Source organism: Podarcis tiliguerta (genome assembly GCF_965153285.1).
Source record: "Podarcis tiliguerta genome assembly, chromosome: 11".
NCBI lineage: Eukaryota > Metazoa > Chordata > Lepidosauria > Squamata > Lacertidae > Podarcis > Podarcis tiliguerta.
The window spans coordinates 63,333,396-63,352,538 of NC_139544.1; the positions used below are offsets into that span (position 1 = coordinate 63,333,396).

At 54.5% G+C, this 19,143-nt stretch overlaps 1 protein-coding gene across 1 annotated transcript in view; it reads right to left on the reverse strand.

The window, feature by feature from the left end:
* NPR2 (natriuretic peptide receptor 2) overlaps positions 1-19,143 on the reverse strand; it is a 33,812-nt gene that overhangs the window by 4,432 nt on the left and 10,237 nt on the right. Inside the window, exons 2-16 of the mRNA XM_083402727.1 lie at positions 16,156-16,358; positions 15,120-15,233; positions 9,746-9,881; positions 8,072-8,166; positions 7,172-7,298; positions 6,838-6,922; positions 5,326-5,446; positions 5,027-5,101; positions 4,828-4,905; positions 3,195-3,299; positions 2,900-2,971; positions 2,298-2,457; positions 1,897-2,058; positions 886-1,054; positions 28-174 (exon numbers count right to left, since the gene is read on the reverse strand). Of these exons, the coding sequence (XP_083258853.1) occupies positions 28-174; positions 886-1,054; positions 1,897-2,058; positions 2,298-2,457; positions 2,900-2,971; positions 3,195-3,299; positions 4,828-4,905; positions 5,027-5,101; positions 5,326-5,446; positions 6,838-6,922; positions 7,172-7,298; positions 8,072-8,166; positions 9,746-9,881; positions 15,120-15,233; positions 16,156-16,358 (1,849 nt within the window). The remainder of the gene's footprint in view (positions 1-27; positions 175-885; positions 1,055-1,896; positions 2,059-2,297; positions 2,458-2,899; positions 2,972-3,194; positions 3,300-4,827; positions 4,906-5,026; positions 5,102-5,325; positions 5,447-6,837; positions 6,923-7,171; positions 7,299-8,071; positions 8,167-9,745; positions 9,882-15,119; positions 15,234-16,155; positions 16,359-19,143) is intronic.

Below are 19,143 nucleotides of genomic sequence, written 5' to 3' on the forward strand. Positions count from 1 at the left end.
GGGCCCCCACCCACCCCGGCGACTCACTGGGGGAGGATCTGGTAGAGCAGGTTCTCGGCCTTGCGCTTCTCCTCCAGGTAGGCCTGGGTGCGCTCCTCCACCAGCTTCTCCAGGTTGTTGGCGTACTGCTCCATGCGAGAGAGGAGGTTGTCCAGGATGCTGGCGCTCCCTTCCCTGCGGCAGGAGGGGCGGGTGAGGGGGGCGGGGACATCGGGGTGGGGGGGGCTCCTCCAGTATCGGGGTGCTCTCCCCCCACCCACACGGGCTGAAGCTCCCGGAGGTGCCCAGGATAGGACTCTGCTGCAGCAGCAGAACCTGCCCCCCTTTCCCCGTGTTTTGCTCTCACACCCCCATCAATAAAATACCGTATTTTTCCATGTATAAGACGCCCCCTTTTCGGGGGGACTCCAAATTAAGAAAATGGAGGGGGATACACTATCAGTGTATAAGACGACCCACAATTTTTAACATAACTTTTTAAGAAAAAAAATCCTTCCAGTGGGGGATTGCGCAGAAAAACAATGGAACAACAAGAAGAAGAATATTTCCTCTTGCATGCCAACATAATATGGATTCATTAAGCACAATGGAAAAGTCCCATACCAGGGACTGCGACGATAAGGAGGGGAATTGTGATATTGGGAATAAACAACAGAGAAAACGCAGGAACAAAAATAAAAGACTTTCTCCGGACCAGCCGGAGATGATGTGGCAATATTTGATATGTTATTAATTGCAATGTTATTAATTAAAAATTAATAAAAGCTATTTGAAAAAAAATTCCTAGTCTTATACACGGAAAAGTATGGTACATAGCTAACTGAGGTTCTGCCCCCCCCCAACAAAAGGCCTGCCCCCCATAACAAAAATGCGGCCAGCACCCACTTGTTGAACCTCCGGATGAAGATCTTGATCTGGGCAAAGTCCGGCCGCTCGGTCAGATCCTGCGCCCAGCAGCGCTCCATCAGGAGGGCCAGCTCCTCGCTGTGCAGCCGCAGGTCCACCGTGGGGCGGAAGTGGGGCCTCTGGCTGTTGCGCACCTTCTGCACGATCTCTGCGGGGTGGGGAGGGCGAGTGGGGGGAGTGAATGCGCAGGCCGGGCGGAGGGGGTGGGGGCACGGCTGGCCGGTGGGAGGCTGTTATGGGGCGGGTGAGGGGGGCGGAATGGGTGACTGGGCCACGGAAACAATGAGGATGTGGGCGTGATGAGCATCCTGCGGGTGTCGGAGGGAGATGCGGGGGAGACAAAACGGGGGAGGGGTCACCCTGGGTGGTCAGCAGCAGCGGCGACAGACGTGATCACCATCAAGTGATGCTGAACGTGCTCCTTCCTCCTCCCGAGGCCAAAGGCTCTGATCCGGGATGCGAAGGCGGCCACAGCCCAAGGGAGCCTGTGGGGAGACCTGAAGAGCAGGCAGGTGGAGCAACGGGGCTTTGAAGGGGGCTCAGGACACACCCAGAAGAGGTCGCCAGTGCTTGCCCCCATCCTCTTTTGCTCACGCAGAAACGCGCATGTGCTTCCAGCATAAGCGCCAGTCGTGTCTCCACTGCGATTGGCAGAGCTGTGCGCATTGTCCCCTCTAAACACAAGGCCTGGTGGGGCGAGGGGAGGACCCCCCACCCAGATCAGGAAGGCTTTCTCCCCGGCTGCTGGGACAAGTGCCACGCATGATACCTGGTGGGTGCTGAGGTGTGGCAGGTGAAGCACCCTTCCCAGGTAGGACCTGCCCCCACCCCCAGGATGGGCTGTGGTCCAAGGGTGGCCAACTTTGTGAGGGGGTCTCCTGCCCGCTCATGAGATAACGCCCAAGGACCCCATGGTGGTTGTCATCGCCACCTCTGCCACCGCCCCCCAAGGGGCCAGGGGTGGGGCTCTCCTTCTCCCTCTCCCCTCACCCTTGGGGCTGAGGTCCATGCCCTCGATGTAGAAGGCTCCGTTGCGCAGCGCAATCTCCTGAAGGATGATCCCAAAGCTGTAGACGTCGGCCTTCTGCATGGCCAGTGGGGAGAGGACCAGAGGCCCCTTTTGCAGCAGCTCTGGGGCTGTCCACAGCTTCTCTGGGGGGTAGGGGGAAAATCAAGGAAAGGAGGAGTGGGGTCAGGAGGCCAGGGGCTCCCACCTCTGCTCCCAATGGCAAATACCAGCCCAAGTAGTGGAGGTGGGCACCCCTCAACCTGGCAGCGTGGGCACTCGCTGAACCCAGAGAGGGCAGCAGAGAAGGCCCTCGCTGGTCTGGAGGAAAGGGGGCAAGGCAGGAGATGGCACATCCTGCCGCCAGGTTGGGAAGGACACTCACTGGCATACAGGGCATGGTTGCCCTCGCTCTCACTGCTCTGCCGGAAACTAGCCAGGCCGTAATCCGTGATCTTGAGAACGAAGCGACTGTCCACCACGCAGTTGGACGACTTGAGACTCCCGTGGTAGCCAATGATGCTGTTGTGCAGGAAAGCCATGCCCTGTGTCAGGCAGAGAGGGGGAGGCTGCTGAGAAGGCCCTGCAGGAGGAGCCGAAGCAACAAGGGGCACCCACTCCCAAGGCAGGCGGCGCAAGGCCAAGGCAGGCCCCATGACCCACACAGGTGATTGGGTGAGTGGCAGCTCCTGCAATAATCGAGCCTGTGGGGGAGGGACTTAGAGGAGAAGGTTTTAGCAGAGGGACCCAAACCAAGGAAAGGCTTGGGAGTTACTGGCACCGCTGGCCAGGAAGGAGCTGGAGGGCAGAGAGGCCCCAGTGTGGGGTGCCTTCCTGGCAGCGGCTGGAGCCCCCAGCAAAGAGGCTATTTGCCCAGTCTGTCCCTTTTCATGCTCTGGGGGGCTCCTCTCTTTTCAGAGGGCAGCTGCGTTTCCCCTGCCAAGCTTGGTTGTGGGGCTCCCTCTTGCCGCCTCCCGAGCCCCCCACCTTGACAATGTCATTGATGAGCGAATAGCGGAACATCCAGTCCAGGTTGATGCTCTCATTCTCCAGGACGTCCTGTCGGGGGCGGAGGGAGGGGAGATGAAGCAGAGCGGCAGTTAGGTGTTGCCCCCGCCTGAAAACAGCCCCTCCCACAGCAATGGGAGGTTGGGGAGGGCACTGCACCCCCCAGGAGGTGGCCAGAGGCACAGCAGCCAATGCTCATCGTGACCTCCCTCTCTTTCCCCGGCTGCAGCCATGCAGGGAACAGACACACACCTGTGCCCAGGTGCTTCCTTACCTGCAAGCTGCCCCGGGGGCAATACTCAGTCACAATGCAGATGTTGGGCGGGTCAATGCAGGCCCCGATGAAGCGCGTCAAGTGGTTGAACTGCACGTCCCGCATCTGCAGATGGGCAGAGACAGGCAGAAAATCTGTCAGCCAAGAGCCCCCAGAATGGCCACGAAGGAGTGTACCAGGTTGGCAAAGGCTGGTTTATGTGGCCCATGCCTTTACCCTGTCTCCTGGTGCCATCCTTCCCTCCTCCATCTGCCCACAGGCACACATATAAGGAGGGGAGGGCTGCATTGCTAAACTGTGGAACTCTCCCCTGCAGGAGGCAGTGATGGCTACCAGAGCCGGATTTAGGTTTGATGAGGCCCTAAGCTGCTAAAGAGGGACGTGGGTGGCGCTGTGGGTTAAACCACAGAGCCTAGGACTTGCCGATCAGAAGGTCGGCGGTTCAAATCCCCCCGACGGGGTGAGCTCCCGTTGCTCAGTCCCTGCTCCTGCCAACCTAGAGGTTCGAAAGCACATCAAAGTGCAAGTAGATCAATAGGTACCACTCCGGCAGGAAGGTAAACGGCGTTTCCGTGCGCTGCTCTGGTTCGCCAGAAGCGGCTTCGTCATGCTGGCCACATGACCCGGAAGCTGTACGCCGGCTCCCTCGGCCAATAAAGCGAGATGAGCGCCGCAACCCCAGAGTCGGTCACGACTGAACCTAATGGTCAGGGGTCCCTTTACCTTTAAGCTGCTGAAGCTAATGGGGTCCTTTCTATGTCCAGATGTCCTTTGTCAACAACAAATTGTTGCTGTTTTTTGGACCCAATAGGTATCTAAAACCATTTGCACATAACAAAAAATGTATTTTATCAAAGTGCATCAGGTATTTTCCTTTACATTTTTGGGGGCCCCCCAAGAGAGTGGGGCCCTAAGCTATAGCTTGTTTAGCTTATACGTCAATCCGGCACTACCAACCAAGAGGGCTTTAAACAGGGATTTGACAAATTCCTTCAGGGGAGAGAGAGATCAGTGGCTCTGAGCCAGGAGGGCTGTGCTCTGCCTCTGAATGTTTCTGAATCCCAGTTCCTGGAAACCAAGGGAAGGGAGAGGGCCGCTCTTGGGCCCCGGTCCTCCTGGAGGGTTTCCCATTGAGGCATCTGGTTGGCCCCTGGGAGGCTGGACCAGATGGGCCCCCTTGGGCTCTTTGTGGTCTCTTATGGAACCTCCAGACCCAGAGGCAGTCTATCTCGATTGCTGGGTCCGTATGGGTGAGAAGAGGCTGCTGAACCAGGTGGGCCATTGGCCTCATCCAGCAGGACTCCCTCGGGAGGTTGTGGGCCTCTCCTTCACTGGAGCTTTTAAAGTGGAGGTTGGGTAACCATATGTCTTGGATGCTTGAGTTGAGATTCCTGCCCTGGAGGGGGTTGGGATGGATGACCCCTGGGTCCCTTCTAACGCTATGATTCTGTGATTCTGTTCTTATGCTTAAAGACAGCTTGGTCCAAAAGCGGCAGTGGCAGCCCAGGCAACAAACATGCTCCCGGTGTGGTTCTGGGCTCAACACCTGCTGGAGCCAGGCTAGCCCCCCCCCCAGTCACCCCCACCCCAGCTTGGCTTCTCCCCCCACCCCCACCCCATGGCAGGTACCTACGTGTTTCAGCTCGAAGAGGACCTGGCGGGTCAGCTCAATCCTCTTCTTGTTGACGTGCTTGATGGCCACGACGTTCCCCTGGCCGAGAAGAAGAGGGGTCAGAGGGAGAAAGGGGGAGGGGTGGCACCCCCACTTCACCGCTCCCCACAACTTGAGCCCCCAATAGATAGGAAGGAGGGCCGAAAAGCACGACACTCACCTTGAAGAGCCCGGTGTTGGCAAAAATCTGGTATTTGCCATGTGCTGTCATCAGGGAGCCGTAACTGGAGCCACGCTTGGGACGGGGGAGAGAAGACAGAGAGTCACCTGCCTGAATGGCAAAAGCTGGGCAGCTGTGTCTGTGTGTGTGCCAGCTGGGCAGCTGCCCAGGCCAGAGCGGGAGGGTGGGAGGGGGGAGATGGCTGCTGGAGAGGAAGGAAGAGGAGGAGGGGCTTGGAGGGCCCCATGGCAGTGGGGGGGGGGTCTCTGGGAGGACCATGGGGCTCCAACGGGACCCACCAGGGAGAGAGTGAGGCGGCTGCCAGCCCCCTTGTAGTAGCGCTCTGAGCTCCCGAACTGGAGCTCATCCCAGCGGATCCGCCACAGCATGCTGGCCAGCTCCTTCTCCAGCATCAGCTTCCTGGGGAGGAAGGGGGAGGAGTCAGACCAAGGTGAGCCCCGCCCACTGCAAATCCAGCCTCCCTTTTCCCCTCAAAGGAGCCCCACCCCACCCCAAAATGCCTCCTTCAGGAAGCCCACCAGGCCGCTACCGCACACACGGCTTGTCTCTCCTACTCAGAGGTAGACTGCCTTTCAACACGGAGGCTCTGCTAAGGCTAACAACCACAAAAAGGCTTTGTAGCCAAATCACAAATGCATGTTTTGCTAAAGCACAGGGTTAGTACACAGAGAGTGTGGCCACTTCCTTTGCCTCCTCTGGTCGGGAATACTGGAACAAAGGAGATAGTCCCTTGCACTTCCTTCTGCCTCTGAGGAGACTCTGTCTTCCCCCCATTCTTCCAAGCTAAGCAGACATGTGTCTGGGAGCTCCAGACAAACACACCCTATTTTGACACCACCAACCTTTACTTTACTGTAACTTAGAAGTATTTTTCTGCCTACTACATTGCTGTATTTGCTGCCTGCGTCGAAACGTAAGTAAACCCTTTTGGCTTATCTTACTAGAAACGTGGTTCATTCTCTGCAAAAGGGGGGAAGGTCAGCAGAACACAATGAAAAGGTATCACTAACCAATTCCTAAGATTCAATAAGTTGCCCAACATGGAAGTGCTTCTGCTTTTTGTCTTTCTCCCACACACGTGGGGCGGGTGGTTTAAATTTTAATCTACAGATTTAATCCTCACTCAGTCTCCCACAGTCCTGCTTTCTGCTCTGGAGTCCCAGGTGTGAGGCTGGGTTGGAATGACTCACGGAAGAAACGAAGGTGTGTTGCTGAGGCCTGACTGTGGGTCCACAGTGGCCATTTTGAAAGCACTCTGTTCATGTTCCAAATCCCTCTCTGCTCTGCCATCCTTTCACATGTTCTGGGACTGGCAGGGCATTGGAGTGGACCAGTCGGTCAGGCCAGGCATACACTGAGGGCTGGGAAGGAGAGACCGCTTGTCCTTGGAGAAGGTCACGGGGGGGGGGGCAACCCTTGCCCAGAGCAGGTCCAGAGCTACTGAGCCAGCTGGCATCAGCCGAGCAATGTTTAGAGTCCTGAGCAGCTGCAAGGGCTCAAGTGCGATTCACAAAATCACTCTGGGGCTCTGATTCTCCTCCCCACTTGTGGCAGCTCCAGAATGTGAGGGGGGGGCAATGGAAACACTCGGCTGAGCCAAAGCATCTGAGCTAAGCCAGGTGGGCACAGAACCAAGCCGTGGTGTTTCAGCCCCACCTGTCGGGAGGGGGGTCCTTGTCACCCCTTGACAGCAGACTGCGCTCTGCCTGAGCACCTTGGGTTTCCCTCGTTCCCGCCGCCCACCTTCCCAGGTGCCTGGCCCAGGAGACTCTCACCTGGGGCTCACTCACCTGAAGATCAGGAAGCTGGAGACGCCAAACATGAGGAAGGTGAGTCCCGCGCCCAGCGCCACAATGGCCAGCGTGTTGAGGGGACCTGCAAGGACAGTGGCAGAGTGGCACCAGGGGGCAGGACCCTGGCATACCTGGCCAGAATAGCCTCAGGAGGAGATCCACTTTGGCCAGCTGGACTCGCTGAAACATAGTCGGGGGGGGGGGAATGCTGCCTATCTGGGGGGTGGCAAAAGGGGCAGCAAAGGAAGGTGAGAGGTGACCGCCCCCCACCCTCAGGCTTGGGGTGCAATGAGGTGGGAGGGACAGCCCTCGGGGGACCAGATGCACCCACTTTTGTCACAGGAGGGGTCGTCCATGTCAAAGCAGGGGGGGTTGTCCAGCGGCGGTGAACCCTTCACCCAGGGGATGGCTCCCAGCCAGTTCATCTGCTTCTCTGCTCCCACATAGTGCCCCACTACCTGTGGGGAGAGGGGGAAGAGTTTGGCTCACGAGGGCAGAGGGTCCCTGCCTCGCTCCAACACACCCGTGTAGGCCCCCAGCCCCCTCTCGCCCAAGGGCAGGCATTCCAAACTGAGGACCGGATCCAGCCCTTCTTCTCCCCAGAGCAGGGGTCTGCAACCTTTAAGACAAAAAGAGCCACTTGGACCCGTTTCTGAAGGGGAAAAAATCTGGGAGCCGCAAAACTTGTCATTATAAAAATAACTTTTTGTCACTTTTTTATTATTTCTTTGTTTGACCCCTCAGAATTACTCCTCCTCATAGAAATAAACGTTAAATTAACAAGTTACCTTTTTGTGTGTGTGTGTTCTTCACTCCCCTTCAAAACAGTGACCAGCGTACATGCCCCTTACAATGCAGTGACCAGCGTACATGCCCCTTACAATGCAGTGACCAGCGTACATGCTCCTTACAATGTAGCAGGCGGGCGGGTGGGAAGGTGACGTCAGGACGGTGCGTGACTAAAGCACGCACCGCCCCCATGCGACGTCACAGCCAGTACAGCGCCAGCCACAGTGGGGAGTGTTGGGGCGCACAATGCGCCTCCTCCCCTCGCTAGTATCCGCCCCGGAGCCGCGGCAAAGGTGTAAAAGAGCCACATGCGGCTCCAGAGCCGCGGGTTGCTGACCCCTGCCCCAGAGGACTCCTCCCTGGCGCCTGTTTGGTTCGCCCTCCATCCCCGACCCACACCAGGGTCACCCTCTCCACACTGCTCGTTTGCTTCCGCTCACACCTGGAATGTGCCACTCTCCACGTCTGCCATGGCCCAAAGGTTGAAGTCTGTGTCACGGTCGTTGTTGTCATCCATGCTGACTGTCCCAGTGACCCCTGTGGGCAGGAGGAGGGCAGGAAAGAGAGAAGGCTATATGTGGGGAAAATGGCAGTCAAACACAACTATGCACAAGTGCTAGCTAGCGCAGAAAAGGGTTAAGATCACAGAGCTGTGTTCCTAGACGCAGGTGGGGCACGCCCCCTTTTCACTGGAGAGAGAGGAAGTGAAGCCTTCTCTTCCTGTTCCTCACCTTCTCTTCTCGCCATGTAACCTAGTGCTCCAAGCTTAGAGCATGTATTTGAAGCCATCTGTATTTTTTACACAAAACTTTTCTACCTGTGTTCTTCTTGTTGCTGCCTGGAACAATGCACGAATCAGACCTTGGAATTTGTAAGTAACACACTGGAAAGTGTGTAAAGCCCCGTGTTTTGAATCCAGGTATCCAGCTGATTTTTTAAAATTTCCCCTTCACACATGGGTCACGGTGATCTATTTTCTTACCACAATAAGGAGATCCTGCTGAATCAGGCAAAGGGGGCCCATCCTGTCCAGTATCCTGTTCTCACAATGGCCAGCCCCATGGGACTCTCCTTTCTTGGAGGTTTCCAAGCAGAGGCTGGATGGCCATCTGACAAGGATGCTTCCTTTGAGATCCCTGCATTGCATGGGGTTAGACTAGATGACCCTTGGGGTCCCCTCCAGCTCTGCCGTTCTACGCTTCCATTCCTGTGGCTTCCAGGAACTGGTGTTCAGAAGCACGGCGGCCTCTGATCATGGAGGCAGAGCAGAGTCGCCTTCCTTGACCCCCATTGCTGCTCATGACACATGGAGGGCGAGGAGGAGGAGGAGGAGGAGGAGGAAGAGATGGCCTCCTGCCTTGTCATCTGTGGGATGTAATCCACTGGGAGCAGACAAGTACAACATTCCTTGTAATGCTAGAGGAGACATGTAAGGGAATGTTTGGTCCAGCCAGCTGAAACTTCCTGTTCCTCCTGGCTGGAGCATCCTTCCTTGCATGTGATAAAAGGTGGGTGTGACCTCACCTGTCCAGGTAACAAAAGGACGAGTCATGCAGCACACCTCCCTGTTTCCTCTTTTTGTCCTGTGAACTGCTGGACTGCTACCTGCAGTCACCAGGTAAATCTCCCTTATGGGGTAAACCTGTTTGTATGTAACTTTAAGCCTTAAGCTTGTCTTCAGGGATCACACTGTCCTCTGCCTGATCAAGAGTAAACTTTCTTTTTGTTGCTTATGAATAAGATTGGGGAGTCTTTATTCTTTCAGGAGGGATTCAAGGGGTCTTACCAGGAAAATATTAGGACACATTTCAATCTGGACAAGCCAGACTGAATTGCGTATTGTCTTAAGAAACTCACACGAGTTTGCAACTAGTTTTCTGCTGTGTAAAGGGGAATGCACTCTGCTAAGTAAAGGAACTTGCTAGCATAAGTTAGGAAGGATATTAATAAACAATATATCCTTTCCTGCCACCCTGAACATTCCCACATTATCATGATCTGAGGACCCATTCCGAGCGTGAGAGCCCACCCCTGCCTGCCTTGTCCTGGCTCAGGCCAGCTGCCAGCTGCCTCCCACAGGCCCCCCCTGCCCCGCCGGCCTCCAGCGCCCAGTTACCCTGGAACTTGCGCCCTTTCATCTTCTCCAGGATGCGGCTGGTGTTGCGCTTGGTGCCGCCCTCTTGCAGCGTCTCGTTCAGGGCCATGGCGTAGAGGAGGAGCCCGTCGTGGAAGCAGCCGGCTACGAGGTTCTTCTGCCATGGGGGGACAGAGAGAAAGGAAACAGGGCGTGGGTGGGCTTGAAGGCAGGATCTGCAGGCCCACAAGCAGAGGCAGATGCCAGGCCCAGCCAGGAGGCAGATGGACACTCTCATCGCGGCCACCACCAGCCTTTGTGGAATGTGCTACATACGTAGCAGTCAAGTACAACATTCCTTGTTTTCCTAGAGTGGACATGCAAGGGGATGTTTGGTCCAGCCAGTCGGAACTTCCTGTTTCCTCCTGGGCTGGGACATACTTCCTTTTGCATATGACTAGAGGTAGGTGTGACCTTACCTGTGCAGGTAACAAAAGCAAAACCTCCCTCTTTTCCGTCTTCCTTTTGTCGTGTGAACTGCAGTGGCTGCCAGTCTGCAGTCACTGGGATTAACCCCCATATGGGGTAGATCCACATGTATATACTTTGTAACTAAGTCTGCCTTCAGGGATCCAACTGTGAACTGATAATGTGAGTAAACTTATTTTATATACTTTATATATGGTGGTGTGTTTATTCTTTTAAGAGGGATCTAAGGGAACTCACCAGGAACCTAATAGTGAGAGGCTTAAACAAGCCTGCAACCAGCTATCCGCTGTGCGTTTAAAAGGGGAATGTGAAACTCTGCTAAGTAAAGGAACTTGCTAGCACAAGTTAGGAAGGATATTAATAAACAATATATCCTCTCTTGCCTCCCTGAACATCCCCACAGCCTTGTCAGAGGCCCAGCCCCCAAAGCCCCCCCAGCCCCTGGGACTCAGCAGTGGATCTGGAGGAGCCTTGTCCAGCCTCCATCCCTCTCAGGTCCTGGGGGTCAAGGGGGACCAGCACCCAAGGGACACAGCAGCTGTCTCCTTACACCCTCGCCGTTGGCCAAGTTCAGAAGATGTCGCAGGAATGTCCCACGGAAGGACTCCCCCTTCAGGCACAGGGACTTCCTCTCAGGCATCCCAGTTCCACTCTCCTTCCACCCCAACCAAAATGTCCATTTTTACAGAGAAGAAGGGCTGCACTTTGGAATCCTTATCTGTGATTCCTTCATTGCAGGCAGTTGGACGTGATGATGACATTTCGGATCCCTTCCAGCTCTGCCATTCTATGGTTTCAGCAAATGGCCCCTGAGGAAGAAAATTTCTTCTCCTCCAGGTTCCCACCACACCCTCTTTGCAGTGTTCAAAATTAGCCAGGCACCAGGCACATTTAGCACCCAGCTCTCTGCCACTTGCGACCAAAATTAAGTTCTCAAAATTCTTAACCTAACTCAAGGTTGTCATCTGAACTAGCCAGATGTTTAACTGATAATCAATCAGTCAGTCCATCATCTGAAAAATAAGACTTTAGAGCCATCTTGCCCCAAAATGACAACCAGATATTCCATTTTGGTGACCGTAACCCTGGTTTAAGGAACCATTTGACACCTAGATTATATATCTGAGTTTGTAACACAACCTCTTTGTGTAGCTGATGGCATCCCACTTTTCTTCCTCTGACTCCTCTTAGCCTCCCTATTTATTTCTCACCTTGCCTTCCTCCTCCCAGAACCCCATGGCTGCAGCAATGGGCAGGGGGTGCCCCCATGCTCTCCTCACAACCACCCTGCCCCGTGGGTCAGTCCAAGAGAGGGCCACGGGCCACGCAGCGAGCTCCCTGGCAGAGCAGGGGACCTGAACAGGGTCCCTCTGAGGACCCCCCCCCTTGTATTCTGACTTGATTCTCAGGAATTCCCTGGGGAGGCAGGCGGTGGAGGGAGGAGAGGAAGCCTGGAAATAGGAACAGCAATGCGGGGGGGCAGGGGGGCAGCTTCCTGTCCGCAAAGATGGGTGCAGATGGGCCTGGCTTGGGCCGAGCTCTGAGGTCTCCCCTCCAGGCACACATCTTGGGGAGGAGAGCTTCGTTCCTCCCCAAACATCTTCCGGGGACGGGGAGGGAAGGACTCAGCTCCTCACCCCAAGAGCGGTGGGCTTTGTGTCCCTGCATCTGGCACAGAAGTCCCTCTCCATCTTCCAAGGCAGGCGGGAGAAAGAGGCTCTCCAGACTCTGGTCCTCTCTGCAGCTGATCTTTATCAAGCTTGCAACATCCTGTCCCAGATCAGGACTCTCGTCATCGCCTCCCCCCCCCCCCAAGAGCAGGAGAGGAGGCGGCTGGATCTGACCAGCGGCCCATCTAGCTCAGCATCCTGTTTTCACAGGGGCAGACCAGATGCCTCTTCTGGAAAAGCAGCAAGCAGGATTGAGGCCCGAGAGCAGCCCTCTCCTCTCCTGGGGTTCGGAAGCATTGCAGCCTCTGATTCTGGAGGCAGGCAGAGCCATCAGGACCAGCAGCCCAACACTTGGCACCCATTGCCACTCATGGGAAAACAGAGGAGGAGGAGCGCACACACGCACACCTGCAAGCCCATTCACAACCAGCTGCTCCCCTTTTCTCTTTCCAGTCACATGCTGGGAAGGCTCCCAGAGCTACCAGCCAATCCCGCACAAGCTGTGAGATGCATATAAATGCAACAACAACAACAACATTCATCCTGGTACATGAATGGACAGGGAGAGGGAAGGGCTGCCCACCCCAGGACCCCTTTGCAAGGCATAGAAAGTGTGGCCAAAGGGGGCAGACCTTGGTTCAATTCACCCCCAGTCCCAGGGACTCAGGGACCCCCAGCCAGCCAGCCGGCGACTCTCCTCCTGCGCACAGGAAGAAACAACACAAAGATGCCGGGAGGAGCATCTCTGAGGGGAGCTGAGTTCTGGGTTTCCCAGGAGGGCAGGCAGGCAGAAAGCCCCCACCTCCCCACACTGTGCTGAGTTACATAAACAGCTCTCATCTTGTCCTGCTTCCTTCTTTCTAAACCCAAAAGCCCAAAACTCTTTTAGTTTCTCCTCATTGGGAAGTGACTCACATCTCCGTCCCCCAATTATTTTGGTTGGTTTGGAATTTCCATTGGAAATAAATTCCTTAAGCCATACTGACTCTGGGGAAAACCCTCATGAAGCACTGATAACATAGCAATATTAATAACGTGATTTTTTTTTAATTAAGGATATCAATTCCTGCATTGCAGGGGGCTGGACTAGATGACCCCTGGCGTCCCTTTGAACTATACAATTCTATTAAACTGTGAATGCAGGCGTCCCCAGAAACTCACGGGTCACGCTGGCCGGCAAGAACACAGGAAGACATTTGTCCCCTTTCGCGACCCGGAGGGCTCCTTGAGAGCAGGTTCTGCCGCTGACCACAAGGGCGGACTCTGCTCTTCCTGTAGATTTGTCACAGGAAGCCTGATCACTGCAGCCGCCCACCTCCAGCCTTCCTTTCTCTGAGGTTTCCAAGATGCCTGTCGAGTTGGGGAAGGGGCTCTGAGCCCCGAGGACTTGAGCTCCCCAGACTTTGCTGGATGAGCCCTTTGCAGCACACAGGACTTCAGTCGGTGGGTCAGAAGCTATGGGGGGGCTTGCGAGAGCATCCCTGGCGGAGCACAGCAAGGCTGTTGCCAGGCCTACACAGAGCTAGTCTGAGGCCTGGGACAGGAGTCGGGTTAAAATAAAATGACAGAGCAGCTGGTCCAGTTACATATGATGGCTTGGGGGCGCAGCCGACGTAGCTGTAGGGAGGACCGTGTCCCCCCCCCCCCCCGCCACCCTCTGCATGGGCCTGGCTGTTACTGCCATGTGGGACACCAGCTAAGGCCACAGATGGCATCTGGGCTGGGACACATTCTCCTATTTGTGGCATTTCCAGTCAAAATCACAAATAGATGATTGCCAGACAGGCACATAGAATTCCTGAATCAATATAGAAGGGGCTGTTTGAGGTTACTTCCTTAATGTTTTTGCAGAAATTTCTAACCAAGGAGATAATCTTATCTACTTCCTCCCTGCCTGAGCGCTCTCTCTCTCTCTCTCTCTCTCTCTCTCTCTCTCTCTCCTTTCAAGCCAGCAATGTGGGCAGATGTACACGCCTGGGCCCCAATCAGAACCCAGACTCCATTTTGGAAACTAAGTTTGTATTTTGTAACATAGCAGTATTTTCACCTGCGTACGACTTTGATGTATTTGCTGCCTGCATTGAAATGTAAGTAAACCTTATAAGTTTATCTTACTAAAATGTGTGGTTCATTCTTAGCAACAAGGACAAAGAAAAGGGAAGGTCAGTAGACCACAAATAAACAAGGATAATTGCCTAATTCATAGCTTCCGGTAAGCTGCAAAAGCACATAAGTGTTTATACTCTGCTAAAAGGGCTTCACAGCCTGTTTGCTCTCCTATTTCTCCTACACATATGGGGCAGGAGGTTTAAGTTTTAATTTACAGAGAGAAAGAGAGATATTGCTCAGCACCACTGATTTTCAGAGTCTTTTCAGCCTTTCAGCTAAGAACGAGTGCAAAAATCACTTAACAATAATACTAATGGAACACTCTGTGAATTATCACTTTAGGATTGATACTGTATAAATCAGGCTTGAATGTGCAAAGGGGGATCCCTTGGTGCAAACTGGGTCTCAGGCCTGGACCAGTTGAAGATCCCCAGGAGAACACGTCATTTTAAATGACATCATTTGGCTTTTCATTCACGTTTCTGTCTGTTTGTATTTTATTGTGCTGTCAAATCGCTTTGAGACATTTCTCTTTTTTTTTGCATAAGGCGACTAACCCATTCTAAAAATACAGTAATAATGCTTGGGGGCATTACACTACACGGTCCCATCTGCTACCTTTGCCCCCTCGACTGGCTCCCCTCTGTCTCTGAAGGCCCATTATCAGCATCTTGGCTGGGGAACATTGAGCTCACCCTCCCTGGAGGGACCAGATGCCTCTCAGCTCCTGGGGGGTCCCTCCCAGAAATCTCTTTCACGGCTGCCCTGTGACCCTTTCGATGCTGAGTGGCGCCTGACTGGTCCTTCTGCCACAGACGCTGGAGCCAGCCTCTTCTGCCTCTGCTGCCTGCCCGAAAATGCTGCCCAGCGCAAGCCGTAAAGAAAATCCCCCCCCCCAAACCCACAGCGCCCTCTTTCTCCTCATCTTTGGCTCCCCGTTTGGAGCACCTCCCCTCAGCCTGGCAAAGGCCCTCACCTCAAAGCCCAGGCCACGGGGGGGGGGGGGGGGCTGCCTGCCTGCCCCCCGCTCTGAAGCCAGTCCCTCGGTGCCCCCCTCCAGCAGCCCCCAGGGGAAAAGCCTCTGGCCCCACAGTATGGGCTTGTCTCTCCTCCAGAGGGGGAGCTGGGGAAACGCGACGGGGACTTACCAGTGAGTCATTGAGCTCCACATTGGACTCCCTCCGGGCACGAAGGATCAGCTGGCTCTGGAAACTCTGGTATTCTGGGTTCTGGGGCTCATGGTAGGTGATCACCAGCACCGTCTGCAAGAGAGGCAAGGGGGTGTGAATGGCAGAGTTGGAAGGGACCCCAGGGGTCATCTAGTCCAGCCCCCTGTGATGCAGGAATTGCAGCTAAAGCATCCATGATGGATGGCCACCCAACCTCTGGCACCTGGTCACCCTATACAGAAGCGCCTGTGAGGAGTCAGCACACGAGGCTTAAACCGTGGGGGGGATGTGGCCCTGCCAGCTCCAGCTCCAGCTCCAGCTTCAGGCCAGGCCTTCCTCCCCTCTCTCAGCTCCTTAGGAAAACTGTGCCCCCGGCTGCCTTCTCACCCTCAGTGAAGGTGCCCAACTGAACCTGACCAGCCAAAAGTAGCTGCATCTTCACTGACAGCAGCATCGGATCACTGATATCTAACCCTTGGGTGTAACATCTCCGACACTTCGTTTGATCAAACTTACCTTTGTTGATATCTACAGGAGCCTGGCTAAAGGAACTTTAAAGACTGAATCTTCCTTTTGGACACAATTTGAATGAGTTTTCTGTTTGTGGCTTCTGTAGTAGATTTTGTACCTTGTTCTCTCAAATTTTGGACTATTAATATAAGATTTAGAACGTAGAATGGTTTGGTAGTGTTTTGTGTGCCGCTTATGTGCTGCTTACTTCATGCTGCTCCAAAATTGCAGATAGGCAGCAGAAGACAGCTGGCCTTGCTTAGAGCACCAAGAAGAGAACCCTCTGTGCCTGCTCAGAGGTACTCTTGTCTTTAAGATTAAGTCATATCATCTGATGCACCCACTGGACTCCCTCCTGAGAAGCCCCTGAAGCCCCAGGACCAGCCTTCAAAATGCCCGACATCTTCTTGTAGGGGGTTGGACTAGATGATCCTCAGGGTTTCCCTTCCAACTCTATGATTCTTTGGTTCTCCTCCCATCCCCCCCCCCCTGCCGCTGGACTTACTCGGAAGGCCTCCTGGAGGCCTCCTGGGTCCTGGCCCTCCTTGCTCTGCCAGGGCTTGCCGGCCTCCCGGTTGCCCTCGGCTCGCAGGCTCTCTCCAAAGACGTCCACGTAGAAGAAGACGTAGTCTCCCAGGGTCATGCTCTCGTAATGCGCCAGGCGCAGGATCTGGTGCAGCATCTCCAGCGGCCCACAGATGTAGATGACTGGGGGAGGAAGCGCACAGAGGGAGGGGGCTCAGCAGAGGCAGGGGGAGCCCTGTCCCCAGGAGACGCCCCCAAAACGCAAGGCAGGCACAGGCAGGAGGGACACCTGGAGACTGTTGGGATGCTGCCGGGGAGACGGGGGCATCAGCCAGGCCCCCCAGCTGGCTCCAGCCACCGGCCGGCAACCAGACGATCACCGGTCTCCCTTGGAACAGCATCAAACAGCGACACGAGCCTCAGATACGTTTAGAGACCCGTGCATAAATCTTCTCACAGCAGAAGCTTATTTACAGCATTTATTCAGCATAGTTCAGGAACAAAGGAAAAAACATGTCTGCTTCCATTCGTCTCCAGCAAAACAGCTAAAATCAAAAGCAATATACAAATGGAAGTTCCTAGCAGACTGTGCTGGAAGTAAACAGGCATGTGACACACAGCAGTCATGCCTATTCCTTTTTAAGGTGGATCGGAACTACCGTATTTTTCGCACCATTGGACGCACCGGACAATAGGACGCACCTTGTTTTAGAGGGGGGAGAACAAGAAAAAAAAATTCTCTCCCTCTCTGCCCAGCGCCCCTTCAGCGAAGCAGCAGGAGGCGCTGCACAGAGAGGGGGAGAATTTTCCCCCTCTTGTTTTCCCCCTCTAAAACAAGGTGCCGTTTAAGGTGCGTTCAGACGCCTTCAGACGGCTACCTTGGAAGCCTGGAGATCGAGAGGGGTTTGAGAACCAAGGGACCACTGTCCTCAGCTACACACTACTGTTTTCCCCTCTTGTTATAACCTAGGAATGATTTTGCTGCAGCAGAAGATCAGGTCTGTCCAGACCACCCTCCTCCTCCTCCTCCGAGGAGTCACTGGCAGGGCACAGACTGTCCCAGCATCTGGTCCTTAAAGGTCGGCTGTCTTTGTACAGGGAGGCGCCACAAGTCCTTCCATGTCATTGTTCCTCAAGAGCAAGGGCGTCTGAAGTGCTTCCTGACCGGTTCTTTGCTGCTCCTGGAGGGCTGTGGGGCTGAGGGTTTGCGTCCGTCAGGCTATCCTGCTCTTATTTATTGCTCCCTCGGAATCCCCCATTTCGGGGTACCCAAAGAGGACAGCCTAACCCCAGCTCCCTTCACACCACAAGGCGGGGCTGCTGCAGCCTCCGGCTAAGACCCAATGACAGGGAGACCCTCTGCCTGCCTGGTGTGTTGCCTGGCCTCAGCTCCTCAGTCGGCTTGGCTCATGAGGACAGAAGAGGGGGCTGCAGGATCAGGCCAATGGCCCATCTAGCCCAGCATCCAGGAGCAGCTCTCTCCTCCTGCAGCTTCCAAGAAGAGCCTCTTGGATCAGGCCCAAGGGGGCCCACCTGCCCGAGCATCCTCTTCCCCACAGGGGCTGGCCAACCAGGTGCCCATTATGGGGAACACAAGAGCGCTCTCTCTCCCACTCCTTGGGAATCCCAGGATGCAGAGTTTTCTCCCTCCAAAAGGGGAAGCAAAGCATGGCTAGAAGCCACCGATAGCCTGTCCCCCCCCCCAATTGTCTAAAGGTAAAGGGGACCCCTGATCTTTAGGTCCAGTCGTGGCCGACTCTGGGGTTGCGACGCTCATCTCGCTTTATTGGCCGAGGGAGCCAGCATACAGCTTCCAGGTCATGTGGCCAGCATTACTAAGCCGCTTCTGGCGAACCAGAGCAGCGCACGGAAACACCGTTTTCCTTCCCGCCGGAGCAATACCTATTTATCTACTTGCACTTTGATGTGATTTTGAACTGCTGGGTTGGCAGGAGCAGGGACCAGGAAACGGGAGCTCACCCCGTTGCAGGGCTTCGAACTGCCGACCTTCTGATCAGCAAGGTCTAGGCTCTGTGGTTTAACCCACAGCGCCACCCGCGTCCCAAATTGTCTAATCTCCCTTTAAAGCCATCACTAAGTTTTGCAGCAATTGAACCGTGCACCCTGTGAAGAAGTGCCAATTCCTTTTGTCTCTCCCAAATCTCCCAGCATTCAGTTTCATTGGGTGAGTTAGAGAAAGAGAATCTTGACCACCATTTAGAATTGTGTACGCCTTGGTCATGTTACCATTTATTGGCCCTTCTTTGTAAATGAAAAAGCCCCAATCTTCTAACAGTCCCTCACAGAAGACTTCCTCCAGGCCCTTGATCATATTCTTTCCTTCCTCACATTCTGTCCCATATCATGGCACTTCAGGCAGGGGGCCTGGGGGTCCCAGGGGGTCTCCCACCCAGGCACTGAGCTATCGGTCAGGTTTGGCCTGGCAGCTTTTTGAAGAGCTGGGGGGGGGGGGAGCCTTTTTAAGGGCACATCACACTGGAAGGGAAGGAGCCCCGTGAGCCTCGGGGCTTGGAGAGAGGGCTGCCACAAATCGCTGGCTGCCAGGCCTTTGTTTGTTTCAGCCATTTGTATTCCACCTAATCACAGTCATCTCTAAGCAGCGTACAAGAGACCCAATGCAATAAGACTAAAAATGACTTAAACGTTTCACATCAGAATTCAATTAAAAAGCCAGCTGGAATAAATTTTTAAAAAGGCATTCAGTAGGCTCTGGAGGTTCTACATCATACCCTCCAACATTTCTCCAATGAAAATAGGGATGTCCTATTCCATAATAATGATATTTTTAGTATTTATACCCTGCTCCAGCCACTCTGGGCAGCTTCCAACATACCGTATATAAAAACGTAACAAAGCATTTAAAACACTAAGAATCTTCCCTATCCAGGGCTGCCTTCAGAAGTCTTCAAAAGGTTGTATAGTTACTTATCTCCTTGGCTCAGGGATC